The sequence below is a fragment of the Pogona vitticeps genome, chromosome 8, assembly GCF_051106095.1.
Source record: "Pogona vitticeps strain Pit_001003342236 chromosome 8, PviZW2.1, whole genome shotgun sequence".
NCBI lineage: Eukaryota > Metazoa > Chordata > Lepidosauria > Squamata > Agamidae > Pogona > Pogona vitticeps.
In genome coordinates this window covers 1,897,699-1,919,311 of record NC_135790.1, presented here as the reverse complement: position 1 = coordinate 1,919,311, position 21,613 = coordinate 1,897,699, and the positions used below count along the sequence as shown (strand labels likewise).

Below are 21,613 nucleotides of genomic sequence, written 5' to 3'. Positions count from 1 at the left end.
CTACGAGGTTGCTTGAGGTGTCACCAGAGCATGGACTGAGTTCCTTCTCCAGTCCTCTGAAGACATTGGCCACAGAGACTGGTGAAACATTAGGAAGAACAACATTCAGAACATGGCCAAAGAGCCCGAAAAACCCACAACAACCAACTGTCGCCACTGTGTTACTGTGAGGGCCAATACCACTCATTGAAGGCTCCCTTGCAAAACGGTGCCCGTCCGCACTGCTCTATGATGCTCCCATGTGCCTTTATGTGCTGTGAGACCCCAGGCCCCTGCTATAACCCTACAAATGGCTCAGCTGGAGTCTTCCTTCCTTCCTTCCTTCCTTCCTTCCTTCCTTCCTTCCTTCCTTCCTTCCTTTCTGATGCCCAAATTACAGGTGGGTCAAAGGATCCAGAAGTTAAAGTTCTGGAAACCCAGAGAAGGCCAGGCCAGGTGGAAAGCTGAGTGGAACAACGGCCCGGCTTGGAGAAGCCCATTCCCCAGGCCTTTCCTTGCGGTGCCTCCCTCCTCCCATCATCACGGCACCTTTGCTCCAGCAGTTCCAGACACTGGTTTTGGGTTTGCCGACATGCAAAGTATGTCACGCGGTAAACACATTCTGCGGCAGGCCCTCTTCTAGAGCACCTCGTTGGAGAAAAAAAATTAAAAATAGGCCAGAACAGGGCTGGCTTGTCCTGGATTCTTGGCGTGCGTGCCTGCAGAGATTCGGTGGATGATTCAACCCTCTGAAGTGGTTTTGCATTCAGCCACTGTGATAGCTGGAGTGCCTACTTAGCTCTCCGAGCAACGGGAGAAAGCCTGCAGAATATTTACCAAAAATGCACTCTTAACAAGTATTATGCCTTGTTTTTATTTTTAGCTGCTGCATTTATCCATTTTAAATTTAGATGCCATCTCTGTACCCCAGCTAGCTCTTTTATCTCTCTGGATTGGGGTGATATAGCAATATGATTTCTGTAGACAATTACCGTGGCCATTTTCAGACTTCTGGAATCTTTAAAAAAAATCCTTAGATGGAGTTTCTTGAATGAGGCGGCTGCTGATCCAATGCAATTTGGAGGCGACCCTGCTGGCTTCTGGCTTGCAGGCCACCTCTGTGCTCAGCCACAGCCACCTCTGGAAGGCAGTGGACAAAAGGCAGAGAGGTCTTTTGACGGCTTCCCTTTATTTCAAAGCTTGAAGCTCGGCTCATCGGGGAACCAAAGCCCTGGAGCTTTGCCTTCCCCCTTCTCAGCCAGGAAAATACATTGCAGCTAAGGTTTCTGCAGAATCAATGGAGAGGAAACAATAGATTTCTCAGCAGGGCTTCTTAAAATAGGAAGCAAGAGGGGGAGGAAGGGATTAAAGAATAGTGCAGAAAGCTAAGCGTGGTGTTAACATTTTAATCTTTTTTCTCCCTCCCTAAAACATAATAAGCAGAGTCAGAACAGCTGCCTTTCCCTTCACCAGAATCTACATATCCTAATTCTGGAATGCTAGGAGGTGACAGAGATGGACTGGGAACAGGGTTCGAATCCCTGCTCAGCCATGGGAACTCAATGGGAGGGTTAGAACTGGTAAAGAGAGGAGCAATTAACAGAGTTTGCATGGGGGTTCAGCTTCAGCTCCAAGGGCACTGGAGGGAGGGGCACATTGCCAGGGAAAGCAAGTGATGTCCTCCCTTGATCAGGACCACCTCAAGCCTCTGGCCAGCATCCTCTCAAGCCTCCTTGGAGCAGAAACAAGGGCCAACGCTCTGCAGGACGGGTCTCTGTGAAGGACAGCTGTCCTCTGCTTGCATGGAACCAAGGCTTGTCCAAACGGTGCAATCCCGCACTGCTCAGCTTGCTGGCGGGACTTTACACTCAGAAGAAGCTCACGTGAAGAAGACCAGAAGGCTGCGTGCCTGCTTTGCATCAACCAGGAAACCCGTGGCTGAGTCCGGCTGCTTGGAGGAAGCCTCCATAGCCAGAAGAAGGGCTTGTTGCTTTGTTCCCCCCTGAGCTCTCACAACCTCTTCCACTGTTCTTTCCCCCTGCCCTGCATCAATAATGCAGAGCGCCCCCCCTTTTTTGTTTGCACCATTAACGGGCTGTTCATTATTCATTGGTATTGGGGTGTTTTCTTTGCTACCAGATGGCACACACCTGTTTTGAAAAGCAGCCGAGCAGGAACAAACGTCAATGGATCCGGCAGCAGTGTTATGCAAACAGCCACAGGGTCTTAGAGTCACAATGCGACCAAAGAAGGCTTTCATCGCAAAAATCCTGCTTGATCCTTATAGGATCCTGGTAGCCCCATCTTCTACTAGGGAGCCTTCAGTTTCTGCCATCTTTTTCCTTTCCAGCAAAAAAAAAAGTATTATGGAGAGGATGATGGATAGAATTTGCAGAAAGGAGGCTCTGCTAGCATCACCTTTGCTAAAAATAAAGCCCCAAACAGATGTCCGTTCTCTTGCACATGAGGAGCTTAGCAAATTATTTCTATTAGCCTTGCGATGGGTCACCGGTTTGCTTGTGCCTGATTGTTCTACTCGCACAAGGAACAGGTATGAGCAGAGCTTGAGCAAGGAGGTTGCTTTGGCCAATGGAAACCCTGCTGTCACAAACAGGTGGACTCTATAGCATCTGTCCGTGCAACAAAGATTCAGGCAGAACTACTCAGGGTGGAGCATCATGGTGGAGATTGCCCCTGATCTCTTCCTCCTTCAGGTCTGTGAGTGCGGGAGGGAGAAAGGTGGGAAGGTGTCCCCATTTCTCCCCCAGCACTGGCAATATTTGGAGTATTTGCTTTCACCTGCTGCAGAATCCCAGGGGCATCTACTCTTATGTGTTGTGTGCTACTTTTATAACTGGCTTTTCCTCCAGCGAATTCAAGGCAGACGTCGTTGCCCTCCTCTCCAGCGGATCCTCACATCAAGTTCGAGAGACAGACCAGGCCAAAGGGCTGTGAGTGGCCCAAGTTCGTTCACTGAGTTTCATGACTCAGTAGGGGGGGGGGGAACGGGACGGTCACTCGGATTTCCTGAATCCCAGACCATGAGTCTGATCATGAGAACATGTTGGGATCCCCTATGCCATGGGGAGGCATCTTCCCAGAGCAGATCTGGATCATCTCTTCCCAATCAGGAAGGGCAAAAGAATCGTAGGTGATGAGGAAAGAAAGAGCTTTTCTAGATGTGGTTCATTCTGGAGCTTGGAAAGATTCCTCTTGTTCTGGTCCATAGCTTCCAGAACCTCCAGAGGGACTGGAGGTCCTGGACCAAATAGAGAGAGGAAGTCTTCCAACCTCTGTTTAATTCCTAGTTATAGATGCTCTAGCTCTTTCTTAACAAGCAAGCATGAGATACTGTATGTCTCTGGTTTCAGACCAAGAAGCAAAGTGTGCTTCTTTTTAGGTGGTGCAAGTTTGGAAATACAGAAGCAGGTTCATCAATCACATGGGAAGCCCAGGTTCTCTACCATTCGATACCTACAAGAGTACAGAGAGACAGAGAGAGAGAGAGAGAATTTGCTTTGCCTTCTTCATGGGGGAAACCTGAGACATACTTAATGGCCTTGCAGAATGGAAGTGATCTGCCCCAGGGACTGGATTTTTGGCAAGAGCTGGTCCACTCCTGCATAACCCCACCCCACCCCTAAAATGCTGCATTTGCTTTCAAGGGGGGAGGACAGGGGTTCCTCTAGAGAACAGATTTGGAAAGAGGTCTGGCCAGGGGCAGGCAAAGGCTAAGAAGAGATGATCTGTGTCCCTTTGACAAAAGGATGCCCAAAGGACACAGTGACAGGATTATTCTCCGTAGAACTGGAGGGCTGTACAAAGAGCAATACAGTCGCTGCTCTGTTGACAGGAAATGTAGGTTAAGCTTTAAATAATAACAAGGGAGAGAGAAAAAGCCAACTTGGCAAGAAATGCATCTTCTCTTTCAAGGGATTTCAAAGAGCTCTTTTCAACTTTAACTTCTTCCTTGCCAGTGAGTCCTAGATAGAGTGATGTCTTCGGCAATACTGCTTATTGTTACAGGGCAACAGGGATGACATCGGGAGAGGAACTGGAGAAAAAGCAGCAAAATAGGAAAAAATAGGGAAAAAGCAAACACCATGGGTAATACGCAGGATTAGTGCAACACTCTTGCTTCTGAGCCTTTCCTGCAGATTTTGTTGGCATGTTTTCAGTTCCCTGTGCACCGGCTCAAAATATGGAGGGATCCACAAAGCAAAGATGATCCGAAGGCCCCCAGTTCAAAGCTTCTGGTTAAAAAAAAAAGGATGGTGCTTTAGAGAAGAACTCAAGGGTTCCTGAAGCTGAAATCTCGTGCTGGGTCTTCAAAGATCCAGGCACCTTTTGGCATCTGATCCTGGCACCGCTCACTGTCACACTCAGAGGTCCAGAATCCAGATCTCTTCTCTGTGATTTCTGCTGTTGGTCCACCTCCCCCTTCGTCTGGTATAAGGAAGACTCTGTGAGGATCACAAAGCCACCATAGGAATATCACACCGGCCACAACACAAAAGAATAAAAAGGGCTTCAAATCTCATATCAGAAAAGGCATACTCTAAACTCGGAGGGAGATCATTTCAAATTTTCTAGGACACCCTAAATGACCTGAAAATGGACATTGAGGAAAGGATGAGACCAAAATGAAGACACTAACCACAGTTTACCAGAAAGCTAGCTCTATCCTCTTGCATGTGGAATTTTATTTCATGTTTATTAATTAGCTGATCCATGTCAGGATGTCTAGGTGACTCTCAGTGCTGCTAGATGACCGGCTGATGTAACAGTACTTATGCACATGTAAGTTTTACCATGGACATCCCTCGGGAGTTTGCATACTTGCTAGTTGTTGCATTTCAGCTCCATCTAACCCCATAGCTTGCTCTATCCACCATTCCAGCCTGGTGTGCACACGTTCCTGCCCAATTCAGGGTAGGACTTCATGGATTTGACAAAGTGGGTTACGCCCTATGAAATGTGCCAGTCCCTAAGATTCCACGAGATGCTATTTTTTTCCTTGATTTCTATTGATCAAGTGGTGACAATCAGGACCACGGACAGCTCTTTTGAAGGGAAGGTGACTCAGCCTTCCAAAGAAACAGCTTTGTTGCCCTCTGGGGGAGTGACACGGGAGAAAAGTGAAGTTCATAGTACTATTTCCATGCATTGCAGGAAAAGCACTGTGATCTGTGGAAGAAAAAGTACTGCCGAGCTCAAAAGTAAAAGGATTAATCTGAACAAATGAAATATTATAATGTATGACTCAGTGTTTAGCAAATGTGTTCCCAGGGCTTAATCTGATCCCCTTCCAAGCTGTTATGGTGTCCCTCAGCTGTCTCCAGCCCCTTCTTTTGAAAGAAAGAAAGAAAGAAAGAAAGAAAGAAAGAAAGAAAGAAAGAAAGAAAGAAAGAAAGAAAGAAAGAAAGAAAGAAAGAAAGAAAGAAAGAAAGAAAGAAAGAAAAAAAGAAAGAACAAATGAATGAACACATGAAGGAACAAATGAATGAACTACAGGGACATTGTAGAAACTGTAATTTACAAGCCCCACTCATCATTTAGCACTCCAAAATAACAATCTTTCAAGAGTGGAAGTAGACTTCTAGCTATTTTTGATTTCGCGCGCGCATGTGCATGTGTGTGCGTGTGTGTGCGTGTGTGCATGCGTGCGTGCATGCATGCGTGTGTGTGTGTGTGTGTGTTTTACATTTTTGGTGATTCATGTTGCTCACAGAGAGTCCTGGGGCAGAAAACTCACCCCCCCCCCCCCAAGTACATGCCAACATGCCATTTGAAAGCCGCTTGGGAAGAAGAAAGGAGTTACGAAGAAAATGCACAGCATAATAAATCAGATGGCAATTATGCCACTTTCTTCAGGTCAATTCCAAAACTGCTCTCATTTGCTTTGGAAATCAAGCACGGGGGGGTGCACCAGAAACTGCATTGTTTTTAGATGAGTTCGTCACATAGAGTTGAAAGACATGTTGTTTCACAAGGCTTAAAGGGACCAAATTCTGCTCCTAGAAGGAGCTGTTGAGGGGAAGCCCCACCCTGTGAGATCCCCAATCCTTGGACCTCATCTGGCTTCAGTGGAGAAGGATTTCTCAGTTCCCCACTAATGGTGTGCAAAGAAGAAGTCACACATTCCCTAAAAACAACAACAGAGAAGGGGGCATTCCTTCTTCTTCTTCTTCTTCTTCTTCTTCTTCTTCTTCTTCTTCTTCTTCTTCTTCTTCTTCTTCTTCTTCTCTCTCTCTCTCTCTCTCTCTTTCTCTCCTCTTTCCATTTTAGGGCAATTATAAGACAACACAAAAGTGCGGGAGCCCAAACAACAGATGGCCCAGGGGAACATACATTCAAGGAGCTCTGAAATTTTTACCCACTAGCAATTCATTCTTTTGTTACAGAATGTAAAATGGCACTAAAAGCTCGAAACACACACACACACACGGTTGCCTTCTCTGTTTATAACTGATTGCTTGAAGAGATCAGGCCATTACATGAGCTAGAATGGTGTCCTGTGGAGTTGAACGGTAAACCGCTTTCTGGCTCCCTCAGACATGGTGCTCACTCAGAACAAAAGCTCAAGATGTCAGAAGCAGTAAAACACAGATCGCTCAGCAGAACCAAGAGCTTTTCCAACTTGAGAGAGCAGGAACTGGAGAAATGCTTATGTAAATGAGGGTCACCCTTGAGGAGGGTATATAAAACCCACGAGGGAGAGGGAAAAAAGGTGGATTTGTCATGTATGGAGTCCTTCATCTGGAAGCAACCTGCCTTCGTGTTTGTCCTGCCCAGGAGAACCTGGACTAAGCATGGCTGGTGGCAGGAAGCTGAACTAGAACAGCTTGGGTTTGACCCAGTAGGAGGAGTTCTCACCATTACTTAATGAGGCTGGCCATGGTCTTTAATGGAAGCTGTTTCCTGTCACCCCCTACTAGATGCCATGATAGATGCAGGACACCCCCCCCCCCGAATTTGGGTTCTTGAGGTAGAACATCCACAAGACCCCCTTCCCTAAATTGCAATGTGGTGAAAGTTGGCTCTTTCTCCTCTTCCAGAAAGACAACGGACAGAGTCTTGGAACACCTTGTGAAGTCTACCAAGCCTATTTCATCACAACCTTCTGCATATTTTGGACACAGCGGGGAAGGGGAAGGGCCATGCTTGTTGCACCTGGTTTGGATTCCTGCCTTGAGCAAGGTGGCCTTATACATAGGCCCCTTCCAGCTCCCTTATTCTATGATACTGCATCTTTTCCTTTTTGGACACAGGAAGCCCCACCAGCAGAAGCGATGACTAAAACTGTGGTTCGGGTGAGCAGACGGACTCTATGAGTTAAGGAACTGGGTGACCTCATGCTATGTTGAGTGTCGTGATTTGTGATCCGAGAAAGGAGCAAGTTTATGAGTTCTTTCAGGGAAAAGCGAGGTCCTCATTTCCATGATTCATTTCAACAAACTGATTTACAAGAAGAAAGCTGCTTCGCTGCTGCAATTGTTCGACCATGAAGAATCGGAAACCCTCACCGATCTAGTGGAGATGGCTCCGAGATCTGCCAACAGATTCAAGTCTATCTTCGGTCCAGTCCTGGCTTAGATGACACCTCCTCAGAGGCACAGCATGTGACCTCACTTTGCACATAAGTGTCGAATGGGTGGTGGTGGCGGTTGTGGTGGTGAGCACAAATTAAGTGTCGAAATTAACCAGAACTTGTTATGGAATATCTGGATTTTGACACCCAGGTCAATCCAATACATCTGGATTCAGACCACAGGTGATTAAAGAGGATATCAGATGTACTGAGGAGGCACTTAGAAGATGATGGGTGCAGAGATCAATTAGCTCAACCGTTTTTGTGGCGTTGGTGTTAATCACCAATGCTGCTTTGTGAATATTCATTAAGCTGATTTCTCAGTCTCCCCAGCCTCCTGTAGCTTAGCTGCTCTTGAAAAAAAATGTACATAACTTCTATCTACATGGATCCACAACAGAGACAGTGAAAGGAAAGGTGACTAATTGACCTAATTGAGGTTTGCGCTCAAAACCGTAACGTCAGAATCCAGGAAATGGGCTGTCCTTGAGTGTCAAAAATGATCTCCGTTCAGGCCCTCTTTCTGCACATGTTGGAGCCGCAGTCTCCATGTTGGACACCTGGGCCAAATTCTCTCCCCAATCTCTGCCCGCTGGCAAGCGAACTTGCCGGGTGCGTGCCCGCTTTTTCTTATTTGTGACGTTCTTCAGTGTGGTTCTAAATCAGGCAATGCGCAAAGCCCTTCCTCCCCGCTTCTCTCCCAGTTGCCCGCCTGAAAAAGAAGATGTCCTTCAAGGCAGGGAAGGAAGGAGGGTCCCCGGCAGAAGGAGCTGCTTCAGCCGGCAGCTGCTCTTTGAGATAAGGAAGGCATCCGTCCCTGAAGCTCGCCTTCAGGCACTGGCATCGGCCAAGACAAGCGGGTGGCATGGAGTGGGGGAGAGATGCAGGGAGGGAAGATGAGAGAGCGGGGCCAGAGGTTAACGGGAAGCTTTGGAGAGGGATGGGAGCGACAGCGAGGTTCCACGGAGATAAGAGAGAGAGAGAGAGAGAGAGAGAGAGAGAGAGAGAGAGAGAGAAGCCTCCAGATTTGCAAAAAAAGGAGAGGACTCTTTGCAAGACCGGTTGATTTTTTTGAAATTTCTTCACTCTGCACATGTATCTAAGGACATCCACACAGGCTTAGATGACCCACTATATGTGCTTGGTTTTTCAGGTGCCCCGAGACTCCATTGTTTTTCCCTGTAAAGTTAGGTCATGACTCTCCAGATGTTTACAGATGTGAACATGAGGCGGAGTGATTCAGGGCTACCTAGAGAACCTGTGCCTAAAATAACAAGAAATAATCCTTAGCGTCCTTTTTCGGATGTTCACTTTCCTCAGTAATCTCTAGAGCCTCAACCCATTAGGGTTTTTTTTGCACTACAAACCCCAGAATCCCCAGGTAACATTGGCATCAGATTCTGGGGAGTTACAGTCCAAAAATATTACAACCTGCAGACTTTGGTGACTTCCACAGTGGCTTGCAAAGTTGCTCCTGAACCATTGTGATCTGTTGGTTACATATGGAGGGTCTAGGTTGGGGATGATGGGATGGAGGTTATCGCTGAGACTGGAGGCTGCTGGATAGTCTATTGACACAAATAAAGTTTGTGGAGTGGTGAGGGTTGAGCTTGGGGCTTTAGCTGGCAGTCTATATCCTCTATAATGGACTATCTGATTTCTGACTCTCCTAGGTCTGAACCCACTGGTTTATCTCCTAGCCCCCATCAAGGTAGGATATTATGAACGGGTCTTGTGGGTACAGGAAAACCCATCAATACCACAGATCCCATGGATCAGATCAGCTCACGGTTGGAAAGCTTGCCAGGATATGTCTGGTCCTTGCGAAGAGATACTGGGCGAAAGCAAATTCAGACGAAGCCTGTCATGGTTCATATGCCCCAGAAAGCACTTCCGTATCACCTACATATGAGCTCAGCTCATCAATTCTGCACTTAGACATGAACCACTGAGAAACCATGAGCCGGCCCTTGATGACTGCTTGAGGGTCCTCCATCCATCCATCCATCCATCCATCCATCCATCCATCCATCCATCCATCCATCCATCCATCCATCCATCCATCCATCCATCCATAACCCTCAACAGTCCAATGGGATGAACTCTGTCAAGGCGGAAAATGCACAGGCAAGAGATGGAGATGAAAGATGATGTTAAAGGCATATAAGTCAAGGCAGAGGGGAGACAGCGAGGAGAGCATTTGTACGATTACTTCTGGTGGAAAGACTTGCACAGTGGCATCTTAGCAGAATCCCCATGCACGACGACACACTCTGTGCCTTAAAATACATTTAGGGTTCAGCCTTTAAGGTACACAAACATTCTTTTCGTGGTTTTGCTGCAGTTGATTAACCCAACTCAGTCTCCCACCTACCCCTGAAAGTGCAAATTTTGCAACCCTTCTAGAAATCTCTGATCAAAACCATTGTCAACTCTATATTGGGGGTGGGGGGAGTAGAGGGAGAACAGGAGGGCAGGGGCGACTACGCCACAGGGCTAGGAGAGACAGTGGGCATTGGGTCTTCTTTCTCCCTGTGGCTTGTGGCTTGTACGATAGGCCTGTGGGCCACTGCAGGACTGAACGGGAAAGAAATCTGAACTGGAAAATTTAAGGATGACGAGGGAGCCGAAAAAAGCAAAATTCTCATCTTTGAGGGAAATCAAAGGGGACTAGAGTTTGCGGAGTGCGCTTGTCAGGTGCAGGAACCCACATGGGTATCAGGCCGATCCCTCAGCATCCCTCATTGCCCAGTTCGAAGTTCAGGCTCTGAGCTCCTTGGGCCACTCTCTTCTGACTTGACACTGCCCAGCTGTGAGGAACTACAACTCCCATCCACAGCAAAGCCTCAGTGTGGCCAGCAGGCAGGGATGATAGGAGCTGTGATCCAACTCAATAGGTGTGTGCTGGGTTTGAGGCAGCTGCAGGAATTTGAGTATCTGGCATTCACCCTACTCCTTGCTTGTTGGGGCACCTGTGCCATATGCTCCTGCCCGGGGTGGGGGTGGGGGTGGGGGTTAAACCTGCTGTGGTGCCCTGGAAGGCTCAAGGGAGCTTCCTCTGGCCCGAGGAGGGGGCACAAAGCCCTCTCCATCAAGAGCCCCAGAAAGGGTCCCACCTCCAGTGAAGGAAAAGTTCTGGGTTCTCCCATGGCACTCCGGCTCACACACACACACAAACACACAAACACACACACACACACACACACACACACAAACACACACAAACTCCCATGGATCCTACCCTGCAGGGCTGTTGTGACTTCCAAGCCAGCGCCCAACCGCCCTCTTGAGAAGCGTGGGCGCTACAGCCGTCCTCACGAGTTGCCAGATTAATCGCGGGGGGGGGGGCTCTCCTGCCCCACCGGCAGCCCCTCTCTCGGTGCCACCACCACCACCTACCCAGTCCCGAGAGGGGCTTCTCAACGGAAGCACCCCCTCCCCTGGCACGGAGGAAAAAACCCTGGGGGGCGGGAGGGAAGGGAGCAAACTTTCCCGGCTCCTGACTCTCCCGGGCTGGCAGCAGGCGCGAAGCCCCAGCAGGGCTGGTACCTCGGTGGGCATTCCCTGGGCATCGAGGCGGCGTGCCACCCCCGCCTCCGCTCCCCGTTTTACCTGCATGGCTGCGCTCTGGAGGCGGCCGGAGGCAGGGTTGGAAGCGTCCCGTCTGGATCGCGCAGCTCCCGGCTGGGCGCCTTCTTCCCCGGCTGGCTGGCTGGCTGGCCTGCCCGGCGATGCCCGTGATGTAACTCTGGGCACGGGCAGCGGCGGCGGCGGCGGCGGCGGGTCCCCCTCCCTCGGCGCGGCAGCCCAATCCGGCCCGGGTGCTTTGCTCGCTCGCTCGCTCGGCGTTAACTCCCTCCGCTCCGCTGGCAGCGCATCGCTCCGGGCCAGAGAGGCGGGCGGAGGGGCGCCCGGATGCCCGGGGACGGGGGGGGGGAGGAGGAGGAGGAGGGAGGGACCCGGGGAATGGCTCCCCCTCCCCGGCAGCAGGTGACTCTGCCCAGCCGGCCCACCTGCCTGCCTCCTTCGCCTCCTCCACCTGCTGCTGCTGGGGCTGCGTCTGTGGCTGGTGGCGCGGCCAAGAAGCGCGACCCCGGAGGCGCGCGCCCTCCTGCCCGCGGCTTTCGCCTCCAGGGTTGCCAACGTGCCTGGGTTGGCGGGGCTCCTGTGCCGGGCCAGCGAAGAGGGAGGAAAACACACACACACACACACACACACACACACACACACACACACACACACACACACACACACACACACAGAGAGAGAGAGAGAGAGAGAGAGAGAGAGAGAGAGAGAGAGAGAGAGAGAGAGAGAGAGAGAGAGGAGTTCTGAAAAGTTATTCCTAAATTTTGCAGCTCTCAGAAGGTGGAGGGGGGGGGGTCTCACCAGCTGGGCAGAAAACTGGCAGCTGCTGTCCAGGCTGGCTTGGGGCGGGCATCTGGGGGGGGGGGGAGTAACTTTTGGGGTTTCTGGGAGAGGAAGTACAGAAAGGAACTTTTCCAGTGGCTCTGTTGGTGCGGACGATTCTTTGGCTTGTAGTCCAAAATCTAACAGCTGACGTGGGATTTGTGATCCACAAATATTCAATTTCTGCTTTTTTCCCCCTTCTTTTCTCCCTGCATCTTCTGATCTATAAAAATCCTCTTTGAAGCACAGTGGCCAGAACGGCCCACAGCACTTCTTTGGAGAAGACTGCACCAGTTGTAGTAATTGGCAATTTTAATTCCCCTCCTCCCAAAAATTCCTAGCTTGGAGTATGCCTTTTTCATGGCAGCCACACATTCAGGTGACATCCTTTTTTTGCCAATCCCTCGCCATCCTTTGCTTGGCCAGTCACTGCCAGCTCACAAACACATACACTTGAAACCCGCCAATTGTTATATTCTATTTTATTTCCCCCATTTTGTACTTCTTGTGTCACAGAACCACACTTTTCATCACGTTCCTTTTCCTTGCCTGGAGGGCATCTCCTCATTCTCTCTCTTTTTTTTTAAAAAAAAAACATCCATAACTTTATGAGATCAACAAATTCATTCCCTTGTGCCAGAGAGGGTGGATTATAAACCACAAAAGCCATCACCGAAATAAATCGTATAGCCTTTAAATTGCCATCATCGTTTTGTTTCCATTTTTTGCAAAACATAGGTGGGTCCCCCATTTTCCCATGGCTGGAAATCACACCACTGAGCCATCCCAGCCAAGCAAACACATAAAGATAGAAAACCCCATTGTTTCAATTAGTTGAGTAATTAACAGACCAACAACTGCATAAAGCTGTGAAGGGAGACTTCCATGGGCTGACTTCATCTGAGTCACCCTCCTTTTACATACAGTCTAACTGTTGAGTGATATGATGATGGTGGTGGTGCCGCCTATTCCCTCCGGCCGTTGACCTTCTCCTCACCCGCAACGCACAACCCTATCACGCCAAGGCATTATGTGCTGACATCCTTCACTATTAAAAATTCATCTGAGCAGCTAGAATATTTATAAAGATTCCATACCACTCAGCATCCTGGATCAGCTAGCTTTAGCTCTCCGTTTCCAAAGTTTTCTTTTGCAAAGTTGATGTGATTTGGGGGAATAAACTGTACAATCTCACATGCCATCGTTCTCTCTCAGCAATTCTACGTTTGCTACGTTTGATTTGATGCCTTGTTCGCAGGGTGGAAGTGAACACTCTGAAAGATTATCTAAAGCCGCCTTTGAGACTTACACAGAAATTCAGCCCAAAGAGAACCTAAATCCAAATGCCAGTCTCATTGAATCAATTGTTGAATCATCATCATCCTCAGAACTGCAGAGCTGGAAGGGACCCTATGGAACGCTGAGTCCAGCCCCTGTCAATCGAACCCCCCACCTCTGTCTCCGCAGGTAGGTGCCTCAAAACCCCTGAGTTATGATAAGTCAGTGCTTGCACAAGTCCCACTGATTCAGGGGCTCTTCTCTCGTTAGGACTCCCATTGGGGTTTAGGCCATAAACCCCATGTCAGGCTGCTGTCTCACTTTCTGATCAACACATCCTTCCTCATCCACGCCCTTCCGTGCAGCCTGTGAATCGCCCCATCTCCTCCCCTTCAGCCAACAGCCGTTCATGCCCAAGCCCAGTGAAAACCATCCTTAGTCCCAGAAAGTCCCACTGAGGTTTATTCCACACTCCAGCTCAACAGTATATGCCTCGAGGCTGGGCTGTCCCACTTGTTTTCCCTGCCAGGTCCTGTTAAAAATGAAAACATTTCATAGAAAGGAAAGAGGTCCTCATGAGAAAGCCGAATTGTCAAGCTGAATCCTGTTCCAAAGCACCACCAACGACATTTTGCTCTGAGGAAGGATGTGCTCCCCCTTCCCCCCTCTGCCTTGCTTCGTCTCAGCTTTGCACGTTTTGAATTAAGCTGCCGCTACCATTTCCATATCCACCAGCATTTGACACAGAAGGAGAAACGGTGCAGTTATTTTAGGAGGTGAGAACAAAAGAATTCAACACTTGATCTTCGATGTAGGAAGTCAAGACAAAGAGACAGTGAGCATGCTGCATTACACACACAGAGAGAGAGAGAGGGAGAGAGAGGGAGAGAGAGAGAGAGAGAGAGAGATTCTGCTCATACGGGCAAGTCTTCTCCTGAAGCTCAGGACCTGAAATGCACACAAGAAGGAAGGACTGTGTCCCCTTTTGCGTGGGCGACCCTCTTGGAAATGAAATTCTACCCTGGAATTTGCAAGGACAGAAAATGTGTCTTGGCAACACAGAAGATCAGGATGGCAGCAACGTTGAAGCCGGATGGGAGAAAGTGGCGACATGGTCGTGTCAGGGGAAGGGGTATTGCGAGGCCCCTGGGGAGTCAGCTGGGGGAAGACGGTGGCCATGCCACCCTCATGGCCAAATCCTGAGCGCATGCATGTGCTTCTCTTCTAAGTTGCTTTTACCCTTATTCTGAACTCTGGAGCAAGCTAAATAACAAACAAATCTTGCTGGCGTTGATTGGGTTTTCAAATGGACTGTGGATTTGCTCCCAAATAATTTTGCATTCACATTCCACCAGGGAAGGGTGCTCCTCTGCTGAAATTACATTTCTGCCATATTCACAGGCTCCTCTGCAGGCCGATCATCCTGGCATAGAACTGTGCCCTACGTTGATTGAAATTAGCTTCCATTCGAAACTTCGTTTCTTGCAATTTGTCAGGGATTTGTTCCTGCTGATGGGATAGCGTTCCCTGGTGAAACATGAGAACAGGATTGTTCAGGATCTCTCCCAGGGCAAATCAAGCTGGTGCCTCCTGGTGAGTAACCAGTGGCATGGACAACTGTGCCAGTAACCGCACCCAACATAGTTCTTCCCTTAATTCTAATAATAATCACTGGCCTTTATAGAACATGCAAAAGACTTAGAGAACAACCAGCGCGCCAACCACTCAGTCTTGGAAGGATGGGGTTAAGGATTAATAGGCAACGTAAAAGTATCTCAGACGTACTCGGAGAGCCTTCCCAAACCTTGGGCCTTCCAGAAGCGCTGGAATACATTGCACATCATGCCTAGCCGAAGTATCACCCATGCTGCTGGCTGGAGATGATGGGCCTTGCAGTGCAGCCCATCTGCAGGGAACCAGGTCTGAGAAAGTCTAAAGTACTTTAGCGATGCAAAACCCTATTTATAAAAGCCATCCTAAGCAGGAGAACTCTTGCGACAGTGAAATTCGGTACTTCATTAGAGATTGTATGACGAATGGCTTTCCTTATATTCGTCTGTCTTGAATCTACTCCTCATCAGTTTAATGGGATGACCAAAGTTCTCTAAAGCGGGAGTGAGAAATAACTCCCTCTCCATCCATCGTTCCCTTTTATAACCTTCGCATTCGTGTTGCTCTTGAGTTTTTTTCTCTCTCCACACTGGACCTTATTTTGCCCCCCCCCCAAAAGACTCGCAGCACCATGATTTTCCCTCTTTCATAGAGAAATTCTCCTACAAATAGGGACAGACTACCTCCCCCCCCGCGCCCCCTCTCCTGTCATCTTGTGATCACAGAAGGAAAACATATGACAAAGTCCCCATGAATAACGACATCATATTTGGCTGCCTTACCTGGGATCTAATTAGGATCCCAGCAAGACTCCTTCTGGCTCTTCTTTCTTCTACATCGGCCAGAAGCATCTGCCCTGTTTCACTGACAGAGACTGAAAGCTCCCAGACTCTCGAAGGAAGGAACACGCTCCTTCCTGAACAGCACGGCAGCTCTCGAATTTTTGTGCTGAATAAAGAGAGATAATGAAGGAGGTCGACTTTCTGTACGGCTTTTCTCCTTCAACTGTCACCCGACGGGTTGGACAAAAGCGATCCGTCCTTGCTCAGATGGCAACTGCAAGAATCTCAGCTAAGCCACCCCCAAGCATGTCAAATCGGTGGAAGCGTTCGAGATGTCCTGACCTTTTAGGCAAAATGCTACACAGGATGAATGTGTGTGAGAGAGACATTATCTTCTTAAGATGTAGTAGCCAGGAAGGGCCAGCAGAGTTTCAAACTGGCTTCGCTGGGCATCTTCGCCCTAAATGACCTCAGAGTGCATCTGAAAACAGGAGTTTTACTGGAGCAGAGGAACTGGGGCTGAGCCCCAGGGGGGGCAAAATTTAGACAGGCCTGAAATCTAGAGGTGGCTACATAAGGACCCCCATATCTGTGGGGGATGGGTTCCGAGCCTCCCCTCCCCACAGATGCTGAAAAATGTAAATTATAGTGAAGGCTTTTTCAGGATCATTATACATAGCATGGTCTCTGGCTCCCTCTAGTGGCCAATTCTGGTAGCTTCACCTTTAAATTTATTTATTTCTAGGATTTTTGTTTTAATATTTTCAATATTTTCATACTGAGGATAAGTGAATCAATGGATACTGATTCCGTGGATACAAGGGTTCTACTGTGTTAGGGAATAAGGGGTAACCTCTCCCAGCCCTATTCACTCCCTCTCCTTTTTAGAAGGATACTCTCACTCTCTCTCTCTCAACCTCTCTCTCTCTCTCTCTCTCTCTCTCTCTCTTTTAAGAGGGCACCACATTCTCCTCTTCCTTGGGGGGGGGAGTGCAGTGAGCTGGAGATGGGGCCTACATGCTCAGGGTGCCAAAGTTATGATTATGGCGCTGACTGGAAATAGGGCCAGCCTAATAGGTGAAGCAGAAAAACCGAAAGAGAGCCCTTTCCCGTTCATTGCCGCAGCATCCTCAGCCAGCCCTTAGGTTTAGCTCCATCACCCCACTTTTCAAATACTTCATAATACTCTTCAAATCCTTGAAAGGTAGTCCTACAGAGGAGGGGCAGGATCTGTTCTCAATCGTCCGATATGTAACAATGGGCTCAAGGTATAGGAAGCCAGATTTAGGCTGAATATCTGGAAAAACTTCTTAACTGTTAGAGCAGTACGACACTGGAATCAATGACCTTGGGAGGTGGTGGATGCTCCAACACTGCAGGCATTCAAGAGAAAATTGGACAACTCTCTGTCAGATCTGCTTTGATTTGGGTGCCTGTCTTGAGCTGGGGATTGGACTCGATGGCCTTTGAGGCCCCCTCCAGCTCCATCATCCTTTGATTCTATCATCCCACACAAGTTCCAGAATCTTTCCAGCCCAAACTATAATAACCCCCAGCTGAGCACAGGACATCTGGCCGGGGGGGGGGGGGAGAGATGCAGGGGAGACCATTTCCAGGCCATTCCAAACTCTTTAGTTTATAGAAATTAACCAGCAATCCAATTCCCACTGCAGGGATGAAATGCCTTGAACAAGGGGGGAGGGGAGGGGAGGTTTTCATCCTAACATGAAAATCTCGCTGCTGACAGTTTGTCGGGGTAACATTTGCGGCTGAACTATTTTTGTCTCTCTCATTTCCTGCCCAGTTTCTGATGCCTGGCTTGTTCTTTTCCCAGTCTTTGGGCAGAATTTCGTTGTATGTGTATATACTTACAATGACAATAAATTATTATTATTATTATTATTAGAACCAGTTTGCTTGACAGCTTTTGAACTCCTGTCGCTTTGTGATAACGGCCACAATCCAGCGCAGCACGAGGGCACGCTGAGCCCCGTGAGGAGCCCCATCGGGCCATCGTCGGCTTGAAGGCAAAGACTGATGCTGCTGAACATCCCAGCCACACCTCCCTGCAAATGGAAATCCAAGCTCCTGATGCCCAGAGGAGAACGGAGCAGATGGTCCCGCCTGGGAAATGCTTTCTTGCTTTGCACACAGATGAGAAAAGGTACAGGGTTGTAACACCTCCATTCTCACAGCTCAGCCCACTGCTGGCGCCATCACACCATCCACTTCACACCTCTACGTGATTGCATCTCATATGCATTCATTTTCTCTGCTGTGCACGCTGACTATTTAAAAAACAACAACAGGCTGGTGTTTGTTCTTCTATTCAGCCCTGGTTATGCTTCATCCAGAGTTCTGCATCCAGTTCTGAGCACCACACTTTAAGAAGGATGCCAACAAACAGGAGCTAGTTCAGAGGAAGTTAACAAGGATGATCAGGGGACTAGAAACCAAGTCCTGTGAGGAAAGACTGGAAGAACTGGGCATGTTTACCCCTGAGAAAAGAAGGAAGAGAAAAGACAGGGTAGCACTTTTCAGACACTTGAAAGATTGTCCTACAGAGGAGGGGCAGGATCTGTTCTTGATCATCCCAGAATGCAGGACATGTCATAATGGGATCAAGCGACAAGAAGCCAATACTTAAATTTGTGTACCACTCCCTGTTAGTGCTGAAGCACTGCTTTGGGTGGTTTACAATAATAAACAAAATAAAACCAAAACTATTTAAAAGCAAAAGAACAATTAACCAGTTTGACCAGATAGTGCTAAAACTACGGAACAACAAAATGGCGGGCAAAAGGCGATCAGCTGAATATCAGGAAAAATGTCTTAACTGTTAGAGCAGTACGACAATTGAATCCATGACCTCTGGAGGTGGTGATCGCCCCAATACTGGAGGTTTTCAAGAAAAGCTTGAACAGCCATCTGTTAGACCTGCTTTGGTTTGGCTTCTTGCATCAAGCCTGGGGTCAGACTTGATGGCCTTATAGGCCCTTCCAACTCAATTATTGTATGATTCTATTATTCAGTGGTTCTTGTCATTAAAGATTAAACACATAAATATTGATCTAATTGGAATAAAGACCAACATATTTGATCTTTATATCAAAAAATGTTATGACATTTGAAAGCTTTTCCAGAGACTCTTTCCATAAATTCAGTGCTTTACAGTCAACAAGAGTACTGTAGAAAAACCAAGGAACCAGCTGACTGAAATATTAAGTAATTTCTTGGTCAGAATGACCTTTCATGTGACTCTAATGTTCTACTTCTTGTTCCATAACCATGAGATGAATATTCCATGTGCCGTTAGAATAAAAGCAAAGCCCCCCCAGGTGGGTGGGAGTGGGAGGAAGGGGACGGGTGTGTAAGCCCATTGCATGTAACTGAATCTACACCTTGAAATCCCATCAGAAATCTGTAGCACCCATTTTGAAAAGCCAATGGTTTTGAAAAATTCATTTAGGAAAACCAAGCTGTGACCATTATACCGTCAAGCATGCCTGGAGAGGCCCCGTTTCAGACCTCACTCAGCATCAAGGGTTATTGATCCGTTGCAAGGATCTCACGAAGGTTGAGGAAAGACTCTCGCCTGGAACCATGGCAAGCCACTGAAATTTAGGGTCGACACCACAGGGCTAGCACTGTCTGCTCTGCCTAAGAGACCACCGCCTCCAGTCCCCTGGTCGGGTTTGAGGTCCCCTTGCTTCTTGACCTTTCTGCCCCAGACCATCTCAATTCCCCGGCATGAAGGACACTTGGAGAAAGAATCATGCACCTCTTGTGCAGCATCAAGACCGTAGCACCCATCTTACAGGGCGCATTCGAGAGACCGAAGCTGGAGGAATGCAGAGCTGAAACAACGAACTAAAACCAGAAAGAAGCCTCTCACCCTTTCCTCTCTGGCGCTGCCAAATAGACACGGATCCACCTGCGTGACAGGTACTCACCACGTTGTCAAACATCTCTGTCAGGGCCACAGGCAAGCACGATCTCGATTCTAGGCCCCCCCAACGGGCCAAGCTGCCCAGGGTTCCTTCTCTCTCTCCCTTCAGCCTACAAAATCCAGCCGTGGTGGTTTCTCCCCCTGAAGGCTTCCCCGGAGGCTGCGGAGGCTGCCTCGCGAAAGGATGCCGATGAAGGAGCTGTGCTACGGAGGGGCGGCCCACCGCCTTTGTCCTCCAGGAAGCATCCCTGTCAAAAGGAAGCATCTCCTATGCCAAGTTTTACCTTTGAACCGTTATCCCTCCTCTGTGTCGGGCAGCGTGCCAGCCTACGGCTGTGGGTCGCCATGGCAACCGAACCCAGAGTGTCCCCCCCACCTTACCCTCCATCTCTCTTGCTTTCGCCTTCTCTCTCTCTCTCTCTCTCTCTCTCTCTCTCACACACACACACACACACACACACACACAGAGAGAGAGAGAGAGAGAGTGGAGAAGGCCAAAAGGGGTCCAAAGAGTCAACGAGAAGGGAAAGAAAGCAGAACTGTAAAGGACCAAGAGGCTCCCTGCCAGTTTTTATTGACTGGCTTGGGGTCGTTTTTCTAGGTTTGGGGGCTTCTTGCACCCCCCCATCCTGCTTCTGAACGCTTTCAGGAGGGGAATAAAAAGCATATCCTCCATTCCCAGAGAAGACTGGGCATTGATTGATTCCTTCTTATCAGTGTGCTTGTCCAGGGTGTTGTGGAAATATGCCTGTGGCCACATTCAGTGTCGGTCATAATGGTTGCTTCACCGAAAGGACACGAAAATCTTGGAACCCGCGTGTGCTGCTGTGGCAACCTCAGACAGCAGCTAAATCCATCGTGATCTGTTCCGATCAGATTAAAAAATGAAAGCTGGCCTTAATCTCTGCCCTCACCTAAAAGCTCCGTTCAGCTTCTCTAATTTGACCGATGCGCCACGTGAATAAACAGCCATGTCTTGGCCTCTGTTGTCTGTTTCTCAAGGAACTTTGCAACCCACATATTTCTAGACTACAGCTCCCATCAGCACATCAGCAGGAAAAGGCGACTGAGCCAATGATGTGGGATGCTGAGAGTATCAGGCTCACAACATCCGGAAAAGGCTGCAATTTGCCTTTGGGAGGTGACAAAATCTCATTAAATGCCTCATTCTTGGCAGTCATCTCGATTTTGTCATGCAGAGAAATCCACGGAGACGTCCTTGGCCAGGCAGGATTTCTGAACATCTCTGCAAGAAGGTATTCGCTCATTTTTCTCTTTTTTGCTTGCTGAAATTCAGCTCCTGTTCAGGACTTGCCAAATCCTATGCAGGACTTGCTAATTCCTGCACTGGTTTTGCTAATTCCTGCACAGGATTGAGCAGATTCTCCATAGAAATTGCCAGTTCCTCAGCAGGATAGGTGTTTTCAGTTCCTACACACTTTCAGAGATGCTCTCAAGAATTTCACATATGTCAGCAAGATTTCCTATGACATATTTCTCTTCAAAAATCTGGTTATGGGCAAATCTCAAGGAGAGGAAAAGAGGAAAAATAAAATGGATTTCCCCATCTGTGTTTCTCGGGTAGAAAAGAAGCAGTGAGATTCACCACCACCTCCAACTTTACCTACAGTTGGCCTACAGACCTGTCACAAACTGAATGGTGTTTCTTTACCAGCAATCCAGTTTTTTTTCCTTGTTGCTTTTGTGACTTAGCAAAGAGCAGAAAACACTGGATGTGTTTTGCTTTTTTAATTTAGTCTTGAGATTTCAAGACAATCTTGAGTTTTGCCTGTCCTCATTGTGTAGATAAGGATTCAGCTGAGTGGTGAGGTGAAGCCACGAATGCTCCACAAATGGCAAGCTCCATGGACAGACCCGGCTGATTTTGGAGATGCAGATCCAGACCCTGGTTTTGCTTCGCAGAAGGAACACACCCTCCTTTTCTAGGCATCAACCTATACATCGCATCCATCACCAAGCCTTAATTCACCATCCAAAGTTCAACAAATTAAC

General features: G+C 48.4%; 1 protein-coding gene across 2 annotated transcripts in view; it reads right to left on the bottom strand.

Annotated features, from left to right (window-relative positions):
- The window catches only part of KCNIP3 (potassium voltage-gated channel interacting protein 3), a 66,228-nt gene extending 46,330 nt beyond the window's left edge, over positions 1–19,898 (bottom strand). The window contains exon 1 of one of the 2 annotated variants that reach the window (XM_020780180.3): positions 19,605–19,898. In XM_020780180.3, the coding sequence (XP_020635839.2) occupies positions 19,605–19,865 (261 nt within the window). In that variant the 5' untranslated portion in view covers positions 19,866–19,898. Of the gene's footprint in view, positions 1–11,182; positions 11,613–19,604 lie in introns of those variants that run through there. The other variant, XM_020780182.3, reaches the window with a different exon arrangement.
- Positions 19,899–21,613: the final 1,715 nt, after the last annotated feature.